The 18,424-nt window shown below is 49.2% G+C and overlaps 1 protein-coding gene across 1 annotated transcript; it reads left to right on the top strand.

Moving 5' to 3' along the window:
* The first annotated feature begins 143 nt into the window (after positions 1-143).
* Positions 144-17,116, top strand: KLHDC10 (kelch domain containing 10). The gene is made up of 9 exons (XM_066318916.1): positions 144-286; positions 9,356-9,577; positions 10,186-10,340; positions 10,901-11,049; positions 11,635-11,719; positions 12,351-12,417; positions 12,936-12,983; positions 14,432-14,571; positions 15,598-17,116. Exons 1-9 carry the CDS (start codon positions 157-159, stop codon positions 15,805-15,807), a joined length of 1,206 nt encoding a protein of 401 aa, XP_066175013.1. The 5' UTR covers positions 144-156; the 3' UTR covers positions 15,808-17,116.
* The last annotated feature ends 1,308 nt before the right edge of the window (positions 17,117-18,424 follow it).

Raw genomic sequence — 18,424 nt, 5'->3', positions numbered from 1 at the left:
GCTCTAGCCTGGATCGATCGCTCGGCTCTCCAACAGCAGAGCTCTCACCGCAGCCTCCCCCCACTTGCCAACAAGCCCGCAGCTGATAGGCCACGGCCGAAGAAGCTCGGCGCTGATTGGTGATTGAGGCCTAGTCCCTCAGGCAGCAGACGGGCCATGTCGGCGGCGGCCGCGGCCCGGGACGGGCTCGGGGAGGGCACGGGCGGCGCCGCGGGAGGCGGCGATGGCGGCGGGGGAGGGATCCTGAACCGCTTCGTACAGCTGCCGGGCAGGCCACGGGCTGCGGGTGAGTGGCGGCCGGCGCCAGGGATGACCTCGATCCCAAGGCCTAGAAGGGGTTCGGGACCGGGACAGCCCCGACCCTAAGGGATCCGAGGGCTCTGGAAGCAAAGCATCCCTCATCCCAGGGGGACCGTCACTGGGGCATCCCCATTTCTCATGTCCTGAGGGAGTTCGGGTTCGGGACACCCCCGTCTGCGGGATGTCGGAGACCGGGACACCGCCGACCCCAAGGTCCTGAGGGGTCCTGGACCGGGCACCCCCATCCCGGAGGATCAAGGACTGAGACAGATCCATTCCCAAGGCTTTCAGGAGCCTGATTGGGAATTACCCATTCCCGCGGTGTTCAGGACCGAGGCATTCTTGGGGGGCCCTTAATCTTGGTATCCTCATCCCCACGCTCCAGAGAGGTCTGGTCACCCCATGCACAAGGTTCCGGGTGTCCGAGACTGGGACCTGCATGTCCCCAAGGCCCTGAGGGGACTGGGACAGGGACAGTTGTCCCTGGCTCTGGGACATTCCCGAGGGAAGCTAGGGTACCCCAACAGACCGGGAATAATGGGGTGACCCTGTCCCCAAAACCCGGGAGTGGTGTGGGGAGAGCTGGGTTGTTCCCATCCCAACAATCCCAGGACATGGAACCTGGAATTGGGGTTATCCTTTTTACAAATGGATTTAGGGTCATCCCCTCCTACAACCCAGAGGGTGGCGGCTCTTCCTTCCCCAGTCCAGTGTTTTCCAGGTGTTGGGAGATGCTGGGATGCCCCCCATGGGCTGTTCATCCCCCTGGATGTGAGGATAGGGGTACCCCAAAGGGATCAGCTCCCTTTCAGTCATCTTGGATAAGCCTGGGATAAGCTCACTCTGCAATCCCAGTGTATTGGGGTTTTCTGGGACAACCTCACAATCCTGGAAGGGGAGTCCTGGCTGGGATGTGACATCAGCTTAGTTCTGTTCCCTGGGAAAAGTGGTTCTTTCCCTTTCCCACCTCTCTCCTAGCAAGATTGGATGCTGAAGGGTTATTCCACAGTTTCTGGATGTTTGGGTCACCTCAACAGCCCCCAAATATTCCTGGGGGAGGCTGAGGTTACCCCAGGATCACAGGATTGGGAGGTTGGACACCCCATGGCCCTGTGATATTCCCAGCTGGTGTGGGAATATCCTTTTTTCCCTTCTCTCTGTAGCTCCTCGTGACCTTGAGCTGTAGATCCCAGGATCAGGAATCCTTTCCTGCCACTCACATCCCTCAATTCACATAGGACATGAAGCCCCTCACCCACCAACAGCAGCTGGGGAGGGGTTTTCAATCCATGTTCCCATCCCTGAAACCTGCCCCTTTCTGGATCAGCCTTCCAGCCTCTTCCAGGAGCGCTGGGAATTTGCTGAGTGGCTCCACACCTTCTATTCTTGGGCAAATGCTCAGCCACCTTTCCTTCCTCCTGTGGAAAAGACCTTTTTTTGGTAACACAAGCCTTGATTCTCTTCCCCTTCCTGGATTTTAATCCTTGGCTGCAATGGATGGGAATTGCATTCTCCTGATCCTGAATGGATCCTGTCCCACCCTGGACCTGCACAGCCCAGGGTGAACCAGCCCTGTCCAGCTCAGCCTTGGCATTTAAACCAGCGTAAAGAAACCCCAAACTGGCTGCCAGCCCTCCTGGATGGAAGAATCCTGGATTGCTGCAGTTTTCTCCCAGTTTGACACCTGTTCAGCTCCTATTTATAGAGCTCCAGCAGCAGCCCTTACATAACCATGGAGAGAGGAATTTTTCCCTTCTCATTCCATTTCCTCCAACCAGATTTGTTGCTGAGCTCCCAGTTCTCTTCCAGAGTTTCCAGGTTTGTTTTCTTAGCTCCCAGTGCTTCTCCCCCAGACTCGTCAGGTTTCATTCCTCACCTCCCAGTTTTCTTGCAGAATTTCCAGGTTTTCTTACCTCCCAATCATCTTCTCTTTCCGTTACCTCCTAAATTTTCTTCCAAACTTTTTAGGTTTCTTTTTTTTCCTCCCAATTCTCTTCCGGAGTTTTCAGGAGTCGTTCCTCCGTTTTCCCCATGCTATTCCATGCCGCGGTGTTTCTAAAGTTTGGAAACATGAAAAAAGAAGTCAAATACAGGTGGTTTGTTCTTCTTTTTCTGTCCACATTTTTCAGTGTTTTCATCAGAATAAGGGAATGGGAACAATCTGGGCACTTAAATGGATTTTTGCCTCGCCTGGCTCACCATTCCTCTTCTTGCCTTCAGCTGTAATTTTTCCAGTCACAGAAGGGTTTGGGATTTTTTTTTTTTTTTTTTTTTTTTATGGAGAGGTTCAGTTTATAATATCTATTTTAAAAGAGCAGAAGTTCCAAATATCCCAAACCTCATTGTGTCATGGAGAATTTTATGTTCCTTGTGATTCCTTAATTAATGAGCTAACATTCCAGGCACCTGCTCAGGCTGGAGGAGTGGGTCTCCAAACAGATGTGAAGTGTAACAAAACCAAAATTCCAAGTGCAGCAGCTGGAATGACATCCCAAGAGTCCGGCACAGGCTGGGATCTGTGAGGTTTGAGAGCTGCTTCATTGAGAGGGAGCTAAGGGAAGGCAGATCAGGGCCTGGGCTGCATCCACAGGGACATTGGGAGGGACAGATAGGATCATCCCATTCTACCTGGTTCTCCTGAAATTCTGTGTCCAGTTCTGGGCTCCACAAGCTAAGAAATTCACAGCCAGACTAGAGAGGATCCGATGGAAATGGACCAAGGAAGGAAGGGCTGAAGGATTCAGAAAGAGAAAATCACAGAAGCTGTGGCTGCCCCTGGATCCCTGGAAGTGTCCAAGGTCTGGTTGGATGGGGCTTGGAGGACCCTGGGATAGGGGAAGGTGTCCCTGCCCATCCTTCAGGTGTTTTCCAACCCAAACCATCCTGAGATTCCATTCCATGAGAAGAGAAGGCTCAGGTAGAACCTCCTGAGGGTTTTCCAGTCCTTAAAGGATGGATACAAGAGGACAGAGGGTTTCCCTTCACATGGAGAGGACAAAGGAGCACTAGGAAGGTTCATCCCAATGGAAAAAAAGACATTTTTTCCAGTGAGAACCGTCATTCCCTGGGATGTGGTGGAGTCCCTGGAGGGTTTCAAGATGTGGCTGCTCAAGGTGCTGAACAACCTCATCCCAGATTCTTTTCCCACATGACACTGGACCAGATGATCTTCCCAGTTCTGTGGTTTTCATTCTCCAGAATTCCTTCATTTTCCTTCATGCTTTTTTTGGAAACAAACAACCCAGAGATCACTCAGTTTTAGTGGTGTAAAATCCTTTAAAACACCATTGCCCCAAATATTTTGGAAACAAAACCTGGGAGAACCAGACCTGTTCTCAACATTGATCCAAACCCAGGAGCTCTCCCAGGATGATCCATTCTGGAAACACTCCTTTGGAGGTCTCAGTAATATCAGGAAATCTCTTGGCTGACCTGCAGGTTGTGTTCGGCATCCCTTCGCTTCTCCCATTTTCCCTCTGAGACGTTGTTCAGGGACCCAGCTGCAGCTGGGAATTTTTCCTCTTGGGGATCTTTTCCGGCGTGGGCAGCCTGCCAAGGGAGGGAAGTGTGGGATCTGCAGAGGCTGAAGGCAGCTGGATGAACAAAAAGGTTTTAAACCTCACCCTCAGCATTGCATTCCTGATCCTGCTTATCCAAATATTCCTCAGGGGCTCCAATTACACGAGTTCTTATTTTGTCCAGCTGTTATGGAAAAGATGAAACTTAAAGTCAGCATTGACTTGCCTTGGTCTGATTCAGCCCTTGGCCTAAATGTCCTTGGGGATTCCTGCAGGGATCAGAAATGAAAAAGAAGAGGTTGAATCCTGCTGTTGTGGACATTGAAAAACCAGACAGGAGGAAAAATAATACCAAAACCATCTTCAGAAAGCTTTAAAAAGCAGAGAAAAGGACCCATCTACAGCTCTGGGATATTCACCACAGATGTGGGACTTGGAAAAGAGGAGGATCCAAAGCCACGTTGGGTTGGTTGGTTTTATACCCCTGTAGTTATTCCAGCTGTATTTCCAAAAATAGGGCTTGAGGTAGAAATTCTGCTGCTGGTGGTGGTGGTGCTGATGATGTGGTGGTGTAACACACAGCTTGTGAGATGGCCTTGCACTGGCATGTGTGGGACTGAAATCATGGATTGATGGGAAGAGCCAGCATTGTTTGGGACATCCTGATAACAGGACAGGCTGTTCACTGGTGCTGTTCCTTTTCCTGTTATCCTGACAGGGAGAACTTTACGATACTCAAAGTGCTGCAGATAACCCTGGGGTGGATATTGGCATTAAATTAGCACCGGAGAAGAAGGGAACTGATAAAGGAGTGTAGAATTCTGGGATGGTTTGTGTGGGAAGGGATCTCAAAGTCCGTCCAGTGTCACCTCTGCCATGGCCAGGGGCACCTCCCACTGTCCCAGGCTGCTCCAACCCCATCCAGCCTGGCCTTGGGCACTTCCAGGCGTCCAGGGGCAGCCACAGCTTCTCTGGGAAGCTTGTTCAGTGCTCCATCATTCTCAAAGTAGAAGTTTTTCCTCATGTCCAGCTGGATTTTCCTGTGTTTTAGTTTGTGCCCATTGTCATTTCTCCTGTCATTGAGCAGGCCGGCCCCATTCCTCTCCATGCTCACCCTTGAGATATAAATGGATTTATTTGGGGTTTCTGACAGTCATAAGAAAAAAGATGGTTTCAGGAGGCTCAAAACAACTTCATAATCATGGAATCAGTTGGAGATCTCTCAGACTACTGAGTCCAACCACTCCCAGCACTGCCAAGGCCACCACTGACCCCAAGTGCCACATCCACAGGGCTTTGAAATCCCTCCAGGGATGGGGACTCCACCCCAGTGGAGCTGTGCCAGTGCCTGACCACCCTTTCCAAGGAGGAATTTTCCCAGAAATCCACCCTGAGGCTCCCCTGGCCCAGCCTGAGGCCGTTCCCTCTCCTCCTGTCCCTGTTCCCTGGCAGCACAGCCCGACCCCCCGGCTGTCCCCTCCTGGCAGGGACTTGTGCAGATCCACAAGCTCCCCCCTGGTCCCCCTTTTCTCCAGTGTCACATCTGCAAACACCTTCTTCTTCCATCCCCTGTCCTAATTACAGCTCCTGCAGGAAAAGGAGTTCAATTAGGAATAGCCTGGAATTGTCAATCCAGCAGCTCCCTCAGAACTCATGGAGTGAATCACTCCATGGTTAAGGGGGAAATTTAGCAGGGTGTTGGCAGGTCAGTGCCCAGCCAGCCAGTTTCTGTCTGATGGCTCAGCCCTTAATTAGGACTTTCCTTAATTATGTCCCTATGGTGATGTTTCAGCCGGGAATCACTGAATCCATTGGGTTGGAAAAGTCCTCCCAGCCCATCCAGTCCCAGCTGTGCCAAATCCTCACCTTGTTCCCAGCCCAGAGCCCTGAGTGCCACATCCAAGAATTCCTTGGACACCTCCAGGCATGGGCACTCCCAACGTCCCTGGGCAGCTCCTTCCAATGTTTAACAGCCCTTTCCATGAGGAAATTCCAGCTGATGCCCACCCTGAGCCTCCTCTGGCCCAGCCTGAGGCTGTTTCCTCTCATCCCATTGTTAAACTTCATTCTGATTGTGAAACTTATTCCCTGAAAAATGTTACTGTTCCCATTTTTGCCCTCAGGACTAAGGGAAAGGAGCCTCCTTGTACATGCACCTTCCCATCCTTCCTTCCTGCTTCTCCCTGGAATGTTAAACTGGGAAAGCAGGTGCTTCCCAGATCATATCCATCCATCCATTTTAAAGCCATTTTCCATAAGCTGATGACCTCTTCCCCACAGGCTTGGTACATCCTGCTGCTTTCCATGTCCAACATCAAGGAATTTCACAGCAGGACCTGGTGAATTCCAGCTTTTCACAGGGATGGGGCCTTGCTGTGCTCCCCTGAGCTCTGGGTGTTTTGGGGTTCAGCCCATCTAAAAGTTACACCTGTGGAATGGGCTCGTGGCTGGGGCAAAAACCAGCTGCAAACCTCTCCTGAATTTCAGCAGGAGCTGGGAATCATCCAGTGAGTCCTAATTAAATGGAAATGCAGCTCTTTATTGGAGCCATGGAATTTGGCTGCTGAAGGAACTCATGGGAATTAACCCTTGAACAGATCCAGCTTTTACAGCTCTTTTCCTTAAAAAGACACAACTGGAGGAATCTTTTCTGAAGACAGTGGTGAGCAAGAGTTGGAAGGGCCCTTAAAGATCATCCAGGGCTGCCCCCTGCCATGGACAGGGACACTTTTCACTATCCTGGGATGCTCCAAGCCCTGTCCAGGACACTTCTACACACATCCTTGGACACTTCCAGGGATGTGTGATCTATTCCTGTTGAAAATTGGGATTTCTGGGATTAAGGTGCCTTCCTTATTTAATTTTGGGAGGTGGATGAGAGTGAAGGCCTCCTGGGTGGTGTTTTTTAATTCATTTTCTTGGAATTACTTCTCTTACTTTTCATTTATTGGCTTTGTTTAAAATTCAGCCTTATTCTTCTCTTTTCCCTCTGGAAAATTCTCATGGCAAGTGTTGATCTAGAGGGAAATAAAATCTATATTTAATATAATATCTGAACTAATTCCTTAACACCTTCTAAATTAGGACATGGAATATCCCCTTCTGTGCCCCCACTACAGATTTTCCCCTTAATCCCTTAACTTTCTTCCCCTCTTTTTTTTCCAGCCAGGGTTTATTAGTTTTCTAAGTGGGAATTGCTGCGAGACACAATTACTCCTGGAAACACCCCAGATCTGTCAAAAACTTTGTCTGAACCCTGGAGAGCAGCTTAATTTTACACCAGAGTTTGACATGATTAAGCAAAGCTGCCTGTGCTCAGCTCAAGTTCATTATTCAGTCTGGGCAAGTAATTTATTTCACTTTTCCTGTAGGAAAAAATGCTTCATGCCTCCTTTTTTTTCTGCAGTCTTGGATTCGCTGCTGGGAATTATAACAGAAGAAAACATGCTGGGTCCTAATTAGATGTTTCCCTGGCTCCTTTTCCATCCGAAAATCCATGAAAAGTCTGTGGGAACAGGTGGGAGGTGAAACTGATTTGTTTGGGTTTGTTTTGGTCACTTGTCAGCCAAGACTTTGGTTTCTGTTGTCCAAGAATATTCCTGGTTAGGTTTTCATTGGCTGAATCCATCCTTTTGTCTATTCCGGTTGAGAGCTGAGCTGTAATTGTCCTCCCTGCTTTATTTCCATTAGGTTTTTGGTGTGGGATTCCTTTTGGGAATGGCTGCATCTGCCTGTAGGATCCCAGCTGGATTCCCTGCTCCTGCCGTGTGCAAATGCCTTTATTTAGGAGCAGATTTTCTCTGTTCTGTCAGACCTGTGTCACTGAAAGTTTAGTGGCAAAGTCGTCTTGAGATCCAAGGAACAAAAAGGAAAGTCACAGAGAGGGTTTTGTAGAAGGGAAAGCAAATCCTTAATTTTTTTCTCTATTGCGCAGCTTTAAATACAAACCTTTGGAGTTTTTTCCTGAGTGAAATTTGCCAAACAGAATGAAAAGAAGAGGGATTTTATCAAATACCTCAGAAGCAGCTCTTGTGGAATTATTGCCACATGGTCCAGGAATGAGATGGTGACACACAGATTGTCCCTTTCCCAGCTTGTCCTTACCATTCCATTTCCTCCTGCTGCAGAGGCAATTCCCTATGGATTCTATCCCAGTGGGTGCATTCCTGACCCTGGGACACAGCCTGAGCTCTTGTGGTGTTGCAGCAGCCCTCTCGTTAGAGGGTAGAAATGATCCAAGACACAGACTTCTTGTTCATCACAGCATGAAAAGGGTCCTGGTTTATTCCTCTTCACATCTCAGCCATCCTGACTCCAGCCATTCACTGACTCTGCCTGCAGCAATCTCCTGGAGGTTTCCCTGGCAGCCTCTGACTGCAGGGATTGGTTTATAGACTCTGAGTTCAGGCTTTTACCTTGTGGCTTGGTTTAGGGCAAATTTGGGAGAAAAAACATTGGGGGAAAAAAAATATCCAACACAGACAGAACAGACAATTAGAGATACAAGCATCATAAAGTCACCCTAGGATACCTAGCTAGACTATGACTGCAGGGATTAATTTGCAGACTGTGACTGCAGGCTTTTACCCAGCTAAACTCTGACTGCAGGGATTAGTTTGCAGTCTCTGAGTGCAGACTTTTATTCAGCTAGACTATAACTGCAGGTTCCAACACCAGGCTCTAACTGCAGACCCAGACTGACCTCACAGCAGTGATTCTCTCTCCCCAGGAGCCTTCCTCTCTATGGTCCTCTCATTCCCTCTTCCTCAAGGGTCCTCCTCCTAACCCACTCCCTTTTATCACACTTCCCTCTATTGGCTATAGCTGTGACTCTTCAGGGAGGAAGCTGTATTGGGTAATTAACACATCTGGGACTTACCAGGGGCCAGGTCACCTGGATCCCCTTCTCCTACGTTGTGGAGTGTTCCATTGCAATTTCCACACCCAAGCACATAAGGAAAAGAGTTTCAGTTTACCTCTGAATGTATAAGAAAGATGAACTAGAAAGGTCTTTGCCCTTTCTGCTGTGGTTGGCCCTGTTGGATCTTTGGCGTGTTTTTCAAAACCTGTGGTCGTTTCTATGGGGCAGCAAGCCAAATTATCCCTCCTTGCATACTTGAGAATGAGCTCAGAGTTGCTCAATGCTTTTTTGTGTGTTAGCAGGTGCTAGAGGTTTCTCTGCACTGTGCACAGCTTTTGTTCTTTCGGTTTTGTATCCTTTGTTATTTTCTCTTTGTTAAAACATTTGCTTTACGAAACACACCTGAAGAGCCTGTCTGGCAAATATTCTTAAACCATTTCTGAGAAGCTGCAGCCCAGCCCTCAGAGCTCGATACCTCCTAAAGTCACCCTAGGACACCTAGATCAAACTATGACTGCAGGTATTGGTTTAGAGACTCTGCAGGCTTTTACCTAACCAGACTATGACTGCAGATACTAGTTAGGCCAGCTCATTGCACACTAGCCTCATGTAAGATTGTATCAGTGGAGCTTCTTTAAGATTGTATCAGTGGAGCTTTTTTCTCCTCCTCCTGCAGGCCACAGGTGCCCCCCGGCCAGGAGCGGCCATCGCTGCGTGGCCGACAATTCCAACCTCTACGTGTTTGGGGGCTACAATCCCGACTACGATGAGTCTGGAGGGCCAGAGAACGAGGACTACCCCCTCTTCAGGGAGCTCTGGAGGTACAACTTTGCCACAGACACCTGGCACCAGATGGGCACTGAGGGCTACATGCCCAGGGAGCTGGCCTCCATGTCACGTACGTATGCCTCATGTGCCTGCTCCTGGACCTATTTTTAACCCTGGCTATTTTAATCCTGGAGAGCTGGATCCTGTTTTTCCAAGTAGGCCCTGAGGTTAGGTTGGGTTTGGGATTTTTCTTTCCCTTTTTGCTTACTTGAGGCAGAGAGAAAGAAAAAAATGGGAAAGCAGGAGGTATTTTCCAGGTGTTTACCTTGCTGTGCTTTCAGCAGGAAGGTGCTTCATGCAGACATCTCAAAGCATCCAAAAATAGCTGTCTTTGTTCACTTTTCAAAGCAGACCTTTGGTTACCATGGTTTTAGTTGGGATCCTTTCTCTTTTAGAGCCTCTCAAAGCCGTCAGTGCACAGGGTGGATTGTAGGGAATACGAACAGCACTGAGCACTGCTGTGGAACGGAAACGTGGAATGGTTTGGTGTTTCCAGAGCATGGAAACATGGAATGGGTTGGGTTGGAAGGCAGCTTAAATATCATCCAATTCCATGGCATGGACAGGGACACCTTCCCTAGGGCAGCCTGCTCCAATCCCAATCCAGCCTGGAAAAACCATCCTGTTTCACTCATCTCACATCAATGAGCATCCCTGTTTTTCCTCTCTCTCCCCCAGTTGTGTTACATGGCAACAACCTCCTGGTTTTTGGGGGCACCGGGATCCCCTTTGGAGAGAGCAACGGGAACGACGTCCACGTGTGCAACGTCAAGTACAAGAGATGGGCTCTGCTCAGCTGCCGTGGCAAGAAACCCAACCGCATCTACGGCCAGGTAGGGAGCACAGGGGAGCCCTGAGGGCCTCAGGATGGGGTCAGAGCACCAAAATCCCTCCTCTGCTCCTCACCAGAGCTGTTCTTCCTGTGTGGAAGCACAAGGGAAAGCTGGTGTCCTTCGTAAAGAAGTAAAGCAGCCTCGATTCTTTGGGATTTCAAGGGAGAAGGAGGTTTTTTCCCAGTTAGGAAGGTCAGAATTTGTTCACTAAATGCCTGGTGCAGCTGAAAATGAAAAAAAATCTGATGTAAGGAGTAGGTTGGTAGTCAAAAACTTTCAAACTCTAAATGAAAATGAAGAAGTGATTTAAGGAATGGTTCGTAGTCAAAACTTTCAAAACCTAGAACTCTAAATGAAAGTTTGTAGGGTTCCTTTATATTAGAATTACACCTTTTAAGACTTTCCATAGTGTGGATGAACGAGGTGTACAAAGAAATGGATTCACCCTCAGAGCAGGAGTGACCCTTCTTGCTGGTGCTACTCTGCTTTGGAAGAGCAGGAATTCCCTCTTTTCCAGCCCCAGGAAATCCCAAGTCCTTTCTAACTGGTTTCTCTGCCAGGCCATGGCCATCATCAATGGCTGTCTCTACGTGTTTGGAGGAACAACTGGGTACATTTACAGCACTGACCTCCACAAGCTGGACCTGAACACCCGGGAATGGATCCAGCTGAAGCCAAACAATATGTCCTGTGACATGCCAGAGGAGAGGTGAGCACTTGGGCAGTCTCAGGGACTTTTTTTGTGGGAGGCAGGGAATGGGAAGCTTTGGGATCCCTTTCTCTGGTTGGCATTTCCAGCTCTTCTTTGCCCGGGAGTTGTTGTGGCATTGGCAGGAAGGGTTTTGGTTGCTGTCATCTGTGGTGTCCTACTGAGAACAGGGAATAGAAGAATCCTAGAATGGTCTGGATTCATGAAATCTTAAAATAAATCAAATTCCACCCCCCAATTCCACACTTGCCACTATCCCAGATTGCTTCAAGCCCTGTCCAGCCTGGCTTTGGACACTTCCAGGGGCTACCTTAGAAGGGGCTGGAATATTGATGGCTGTCCTGGTATTCAGTAATCCTTGCACTTAATTATTTAATAATTGCTCTGCAATCAGAAAAGCCTCTCAGACTTCTGGGGTGCTGCTTGGAGGGCTCAGGAAAATTTCCACATCTCCTGAATGCTCCCAGCTTGAGGGACTGGTGCAGCAGAGCCAGACTTGGGAGTTTCTGCTCAAATCCCTGGGATTTGATGGTGATTTCCAGAAGGTTTTTTGTTGCTGCTGATTGTGCTGCTTTGCACCTTCAGGTACAGACATGAAATTGCTCATGATGGTCAACGGATTTATATCCTGGGAGGTGGAACTTCCTGGACAGCTTATTCCTTGGATAAGGTGAGGCATTTAGAACCCTGGACAGGAGATTTTCTGCACTGAGGAATAACCAGCACTGCCTCTTCATCTGGCTTTGCCTGGAGAGCCTGGTAAAAAAAAAATAATTAAAAAATAAAAAAAGATAATTGGGAGCAGATTGTTCTGCTATTTCTGTAAAACCTGTATTTGCCGTAGAATGTCCTGGTGATGAATCTGTGGTCACTTTAAATAGTGCTCTGCTTCCAAAAAAGTGGAGTCTGCAGCACTTAATGTCACATTTTATCTCTCCATTGTCCCATTTTTCTCACTGTGTGCAGTAGGAGAAGGGTATTTGCAAATCCTTCTGAGAACTCGAGGGTGTGGATTTTAATTGGTCCACCTCTTTTAAAAAGTATTAAGTATTCAATTAAGTATTCTCTTCTTTTTTTTTTTTTTTTTTTTTTTTTCAGCTGTAGAGCTGAAATAGCAAAGCTGGGATGGAGCTTGCAAGGTGATTTTAGACCTGCTTAGTCACTGGCTGGGATCAGCTATTTCTGGGTTTACACTTAATGAAAAAATGGGATTTATTTCTAGTGGGTCAGAGCCTGTGGCTGCATCATCCTGGTGCTGGCAGAGCCAGGAGGATGTCATGGCTCCTCTTTTTCCTCTCCAGATCCACGCCTACAACCTGGAAACCAACACCTGGGAGGAGATCACCACAAAACCTCACGAGAAAGTCGGTGAGCCTGGAATTTCCCTTCTTTCCTTGTAAACCAGAGTGGCCAAGGTGCTTGAAGGTGCAGTTTTCTTGTTCAGTATGTGATTTAATGCTGAGTTTGAGATCCTGCTCATGCTTCAGCACTGAGGATTTTCCCACCCAAGGGAATTTGGCAGTCTGGCTTCCCTCTCTCTCTGCTTGGGAAAGGTGACAGTGCCTGGATCTGCTCTCAGAGGATCCACATCATCCCTGCTCCCTTTGAGGCCCTGGGCTTTCCCTAGAATCTCACAGCTGCTTTTTACCCAGCCAGACTTGAGGCTCTGGGGAACAAAAATCCAGCATTTTGCATTCTTCCCTGGAGAGGAATTTGGAATCAAACCTGAAACAGCTGCTTAAAATTACACCTTTTATACCTGGGTTAGCAAGAAAGCAGGACCTCTTAATTAAATCCATGGTTAAATGGTGAGACAAAATCACCACTTGCACAAGAACTTGAAAGCAAATATTGCTGATATATATTTTTCAATTTGTTCTCTCCAGGCTTCCCAGCAGCCAGAAGATGCCACAGCTGTGTCCAGATAAAAAACGGTAAGATTTGCGTCTGGAAAATTGGTGTATCTTGTAGAACCAAACAGGGGAGAGTTGGAGAGAACTGCAGGGAACTCATGGCTTTACTGGAAGAGGATTTTTTCCTCACTAACAGGCCTTAAGCTGCCCAGTTGACACCACTCTTTTCTCTGCACTGAAAAAAACAGTTACAGTCTTGATCCCTCTTTACCAAACCCTTTAGGGGCAGTGGCTGAATGCTCCCTGTTGAAGAGTGGAGGGAAATGCTGGATTGTGTTTCCTAGGAGTGTTAATTGTGCCAAAACAAAGTAAGGCAGGAGCTGGGAGATGCTTCCAGTCCACCAGCAGGATTTGGCAGTCTCCGAGTTGAGAACTTGAGAGCAAAGCTGGGAGCTGGGGCTGTTTCCTGTGGGTTTAAAACCCCTGGAATCTGACAAACCCAGGTGTCTAAGAATTCAGCTTGGCTGCAAAAAGAGAGAATGCTCCCCTGCTTCCAGTGGCCATGGTGGGATTGGGACATGAGCCAGAAATCCACCCTGATCCCCCAGCACAGGCAGCAGGGGAGGGGAGATTCTGTCCCTGTGTCCCCTCAGGTGAGGCCCCACCTGCAGAGCTGCCCCAGCCCTGGGGACACAGCAGCAGCACCTGGAGCTGCTGCACAGAGTCCAAAGGAATCCATGGAGCTGCTCCAGGGCTGGAGCCCCCCTCAGTTCCCAGGGATCCAGGCTGGGAGAACTGGGTGTGCCCCATTAGGATGACCTAAGGTTTATCCTCATTCCTGGGGAAAATCCTAGCTTTCCTTCCTCTGGATTCTCCCTCTGCTCTGCCCTCATGAGACCATCTGCAGAGCTGGATCCTTCTCTGGAGTCAACAGCAGAAGAATCTGGATCTGATTCTCCAAAGCCTCCCCTCTGCTCTGGAGCCAGGCTGGGAGAGCTGGGAATGTTCCCCTAGAGACAAAAAGGCTCCAGGGAGAGCTCAGAGCCCCTGCCAGGGTCTGAAGGGACTCCAGGAGAGCTGCAGAGGCACTGGGGACAAGGCCTGCAGGGACAGGACACAGGGAATGGCTTCCCACTGCCACAGGGCACGGCTGGATGGGATCTTGGGAATTGGGAATTCCTGGCTGGGCTGGAATTGCCAGAGCAGCTGTGGCTGCCCCTGGATCCCTGGCAGTGGCCAAGGCCAGGCTGGACACTGGGGCTGGGAGCAGCCTGGGACAGTGGGAGGTGTCCCTGCCCATGGGGTTAGAACTGGATGGGCTTTGTGGTCCCTTCCCACCCAAGGCACTCTGAGAACCTTTAAATGGCCTCTGCATTGTGGTGGGCCTGATTTGGTTGATCCTGAGAGCCTTTGTTGAGGTAAAACAATCACTGATCCCAAAGCTGTGTGGGGAGGATGGTCTTGACCTCTCTCCCTGCGTGTCCTGGGTTCCTGGCAGGGCCTGACAACTCCCCACATCTCTCTTGCAGATGTGTTCGTGTGTGGAGGCTACAACGGAGAGGTGATCCTGGGAGATGTCTGGAGGCTCAACCTCCAAACTTTCCAGTGGGTCAAGCTCCCAGCTGCCATGCCAGAGCCTGTGTACTTCCACTGTGCTGCTGTCACCCCGGTAAGGGACTCCTTTTGTTCCTCTGGAGCTGGTGTCTTTCATCTGAACACTCTGACCTTGCTGTGAGCTGCAAACCGAGCTGATGGTCCCAAGGAAGTGACCTCCACTGCATACAGCAGCTTTTGGGAGGCTCTTCCTCCTGCTGCTGTTTGGAGAGTGGCTCCACACCACAAGTTTTCCTTTCTGAAAGAAATTATGTTGAATTTGAGCTTTTAAACTCTGTGTGGGAACAGCAGTTCCTGCTTGTAAAAGGGAAAAAAAAAACAAACCCACAAATACTCCCTGAGTAAAATGATTTTATCCTGAGGCAAAAGATGAGATGAGGCTGTTTCCAGCCCTTTGGAAACCACTAAGGAATGTTGGTATTGCCAGAGCTTTTGGCCATAAGGAGAAGGCTGGAGAGCTGGGATTGATAATTAACAGGCATCAAGAAATGCCTGTACTGTGCCTTCAGCTCCTCAGGGCAGAGATCATATTCCTTATGTCACTTCATATGGGTAATGTTATAAATGCAGCTTTTCCTGGGAAGCCTGATAAAGGTGTTTCCCAGGCATCTCTGAGAGTGCCTGGGCAGCAGAAATGCCCTTTCTTTGCCAGTTTATGGAAAAAAAACTAAACCACTCAGCAGCTGAGTTTTCCCCATCTCTCTGTGTTCCTGTCATCCCTGGAGCAGGGTTGTGCTGAGCCAAGGGAATGCAGGATGCCTGTGTGAGGTGGGTGTAGTTTAAAAATACATTCTTTTTAGCTGAAACATGAGTATGGCTCTATACTACTTTTATTAAGTTTGCCACACTCCTAAAATGGATCTCTTGGGATAGAAATCACCTAAAATTCAGAGCAAAGCACTCAGAGGTGTTGGAGATGTGGTTTAGGATGAGACATGGCCTTTTAAGCAGTGATTCCTCCCTCAATTCAGATGATCCCAGAGGTGGTGACACCTCTGCTGAATGTGTGAGGGGGGAATGGGGACAGCCCAATCCTGCTTTTCCTGGCTGTGTAACTCGTGTCCCCTCTTTCCCCACCCAGGCTGGCTGCATGTACGTCCACGGAGGGGTGGTCAACATCCACGAAAACAAACGGACTGGCTCCCTGTTCAAAATGTGGCTGGTGGTGCCCAGCCTGCTGGAACTGTGCTGGGAGAAGCTCCTGGAATCTTTCCCTCACCTAGCAACCCTCTCCAGATCCCAGCTTTTGCACCTTGGACTGACGCAGGGACTCGTTGAGCGACTAAAATGAGAGCATCTCCCACTTCTGTCCAAGACTCACCACTGAGTTGAAGAATTCTCCCTCCCACCCCCTATTTATGGATTCCATGGATGGTCTTGCTAAGAATGTGGAGGAGGAACCTGCTCAAGGCCTTACTCAGCAAATACATCGATGCCTTTCCAGACATTGTTACTTTTAGTCATTGGGATAAAAAAAAAAAAAAATCCCCTTTTTATTTATGGAGCTCTAAGTCACACCATTAATCTAAAGGTATTTTCTGCAGCCAACCAGCAACCTGTCATCAGCACATGCTTGCAGATTAATTGGGGAGCTTAATGAGTTACTGAATGTGCTTACACGTGGCACCTTCACCTCGGTACTGCCACCCTTGCATCCAGCGCAGAACATTTGATGCAGAACAACCACCAGCCTGTTCTTTTGCTGTGGATAAACCCATCCCTCCCACCCAGCTGAGCTCCAAACCCTCTCCCAAATTCCTTCAGCCCTGCATGTATTCCGTGGGCATGTTCCCATCATCCCTGAGCTTCTGGAGACGGCTGGAACGTCGCACAGGGCGTTGAGCACAGCTCGGCCCCTGCAGCTTCCCTGGTGCAGTGTCTGTGTGTCCTCCCCTTTTCATACTGAAAGGTTTGCTTGGAAGACTGGGAAAAAGTTGCCACTTAAGGGACTACTGTGTAGTTTACTGGGGGTGGAGAGGGAAAAGGTTTTCCTGAGGCTTTTTTTAACCTTTTCTGCTCACTTTGCACCTGCAACAAGCTACAGTAAAAACTCACCCTGGAGAGTGCAGAGCTCTTTGAACCTGCTCAGCCAAGCCCTGCTTCTCAGCATCTCCCAGCTTTTGGTTTTCCTTCCTCCCACACGTCCCAGATTGGCCTTTTTCTTCTTGTTTCATGTTCTCCTGAGGGTGGGAGATGTGATTTAAAGGCGTTTTGGGGAGTGGCTTTGTGGATCGCTCCAGCCCAGGAAATACAGCATCCAAAAGAGGGGAGAGGGAACATCTCTCCCTCCTGGTGGGAACAGGAATTGTCTCTGCACAGGAAGCACAGGAAGGGATGGCTCTGGTCCTCTTGTGCTCTCTACACTGAACTGGTTTAAGTGGCCACTGAACTCTGAGCAGCTCCAGGCATGAGGTTTGTGCAAAATCCTTTTCAGTTAGAGCCCATTTTTATAAGTGCCTTTTGTTTTTAAAATCAGCTTCTCCCGATGCTTTCCTCTTCATCAAAGGCAGAGGTTACACTCTGGGGTTTTAGTTTCTTTTAAAGAGATTGCATTTATGTTTAAATAAACCATAGCATTGTCTTCATGTTGTTAATCCAAAGGCACTGCCTGCTGGAGTCATTGCCCCCTACTTAGGGAACTCACCCCTTACCCCAAAATTAAGCCTACCCTGGTCTTAGAAATAGATTTTCCTCCTTCTCCAGCCTCAGTTGCTGCCTTTTTTTTTTTTTCCTCAAGGCTCAGAAAAACAAAGTCTCTGGTATCACAGCTGGGGCTTTCTCAGGTGCTTGGACCACAGGAACTGGTGGGAGCTGCTTGGAGCTCTGGTTTCTCCCATCTCTGCATTGTACCTTCACATGAATTGTGCATTTCAACTCCTTCCCAGCCTCCCTGGCTGCTGAATCCAGAGCCTGCTGGCAGCTCAGGGCTGGGGAAGGGTTGCCTGCTCTCCTACTCTCTCAGTGACCTGCAGGACCATTTCTCCAGCTCCTTCTTCCATCCCAAACTCTGAAGCTGAATATCCACTCTTCCATCTTTGTCTCGGGGGACCTTTGCCCTGGAGCAGCCTGGTCATCCCTGTGCTGGTTTGTTCTCTCACCTGCTTTAAAGAGCATCTCCAAGGTGATCCTTAAGTTCTTAGGTTTTCCTTACTGTGGAGCTGTCTCTGAGGTTGTCACAAAGCCTCTCTTGATGATTTTGGAGCAGTCTTGGGACTCTGGGGAGGTCTTGGCTGGCTGGAAGCTGGTCCCAATTTCAAAGGGATGACCCTGGAAACCACAGGGCTGTCAGTCTCACTTCAGTGCCAGGTAAAATCTTGGAAGAGATTATTCTGGGCAGTATTTTAAAAAACCTCTGGTGGACAACACAGACATTAGTCAGAGCCAGCACAGCTTCAGGAGAGGAAGTCCTGCTTGGCCACTCTGATCTCCTGCTACAACAGCACAACCCACCTGGGTGATCCAGGAAAGCCAGGAGAGGGAATCTTCAGACTTCAGCAAAGTGCATCCAGGACAGGCTGTGGAGCAGCTGTGGGAAGGGACCTGGGGGTCCTGGGTGATGACAAGCTGGATCTGAGTCAGCAGAGCCCTGGAGCCAGGAGGCACGTGTCTGTCCTGAGGACATCGGGGACAGCAGCAAGGGAGGGGATTGTCCTGCTCTGCCCAGGCTCCCCAGGGAATGGACACAGCTCCAAGGCTGCCAGAGCTCCAGTAGTGTTTGCACAATGCTCTCAGAGTCAGGGTGGGATTGTTGGAGTGTCCTGGGCAGGGCCAGGTGTGGGATTTGATCCCTGCAGATCTCTCCACCCCCAAGAGCTGGGAAAGCATCACCCAGAAAACCACAAAGGTCCAAGGACCTCCCTTTTGCTGATAAAAGCCATACAAACATCACCCACTGATGGATTTCCAGG

Source organism: Sylvia atricapilla, chromosome 5 (genome assembly GCF_009819655.1).
Source record: "Sylvia atricapilla isolate bSylAtr1 chromosome 5, bSylAtr1.pri, whole genome shotgun sequence".
In the NCBI taxonomy this organism is placed as follows: Eukaryota; Metazoa; Chordata; class Aves; order Passeriformes; family Sylviidae; genus Sylvia; species Sylvia atricapilla.
The sequence above is the reverse complement of the archived record's forward strand: the minus strand, read 5'-3'. Positions and strand labels throughout refer to the sequence as shown.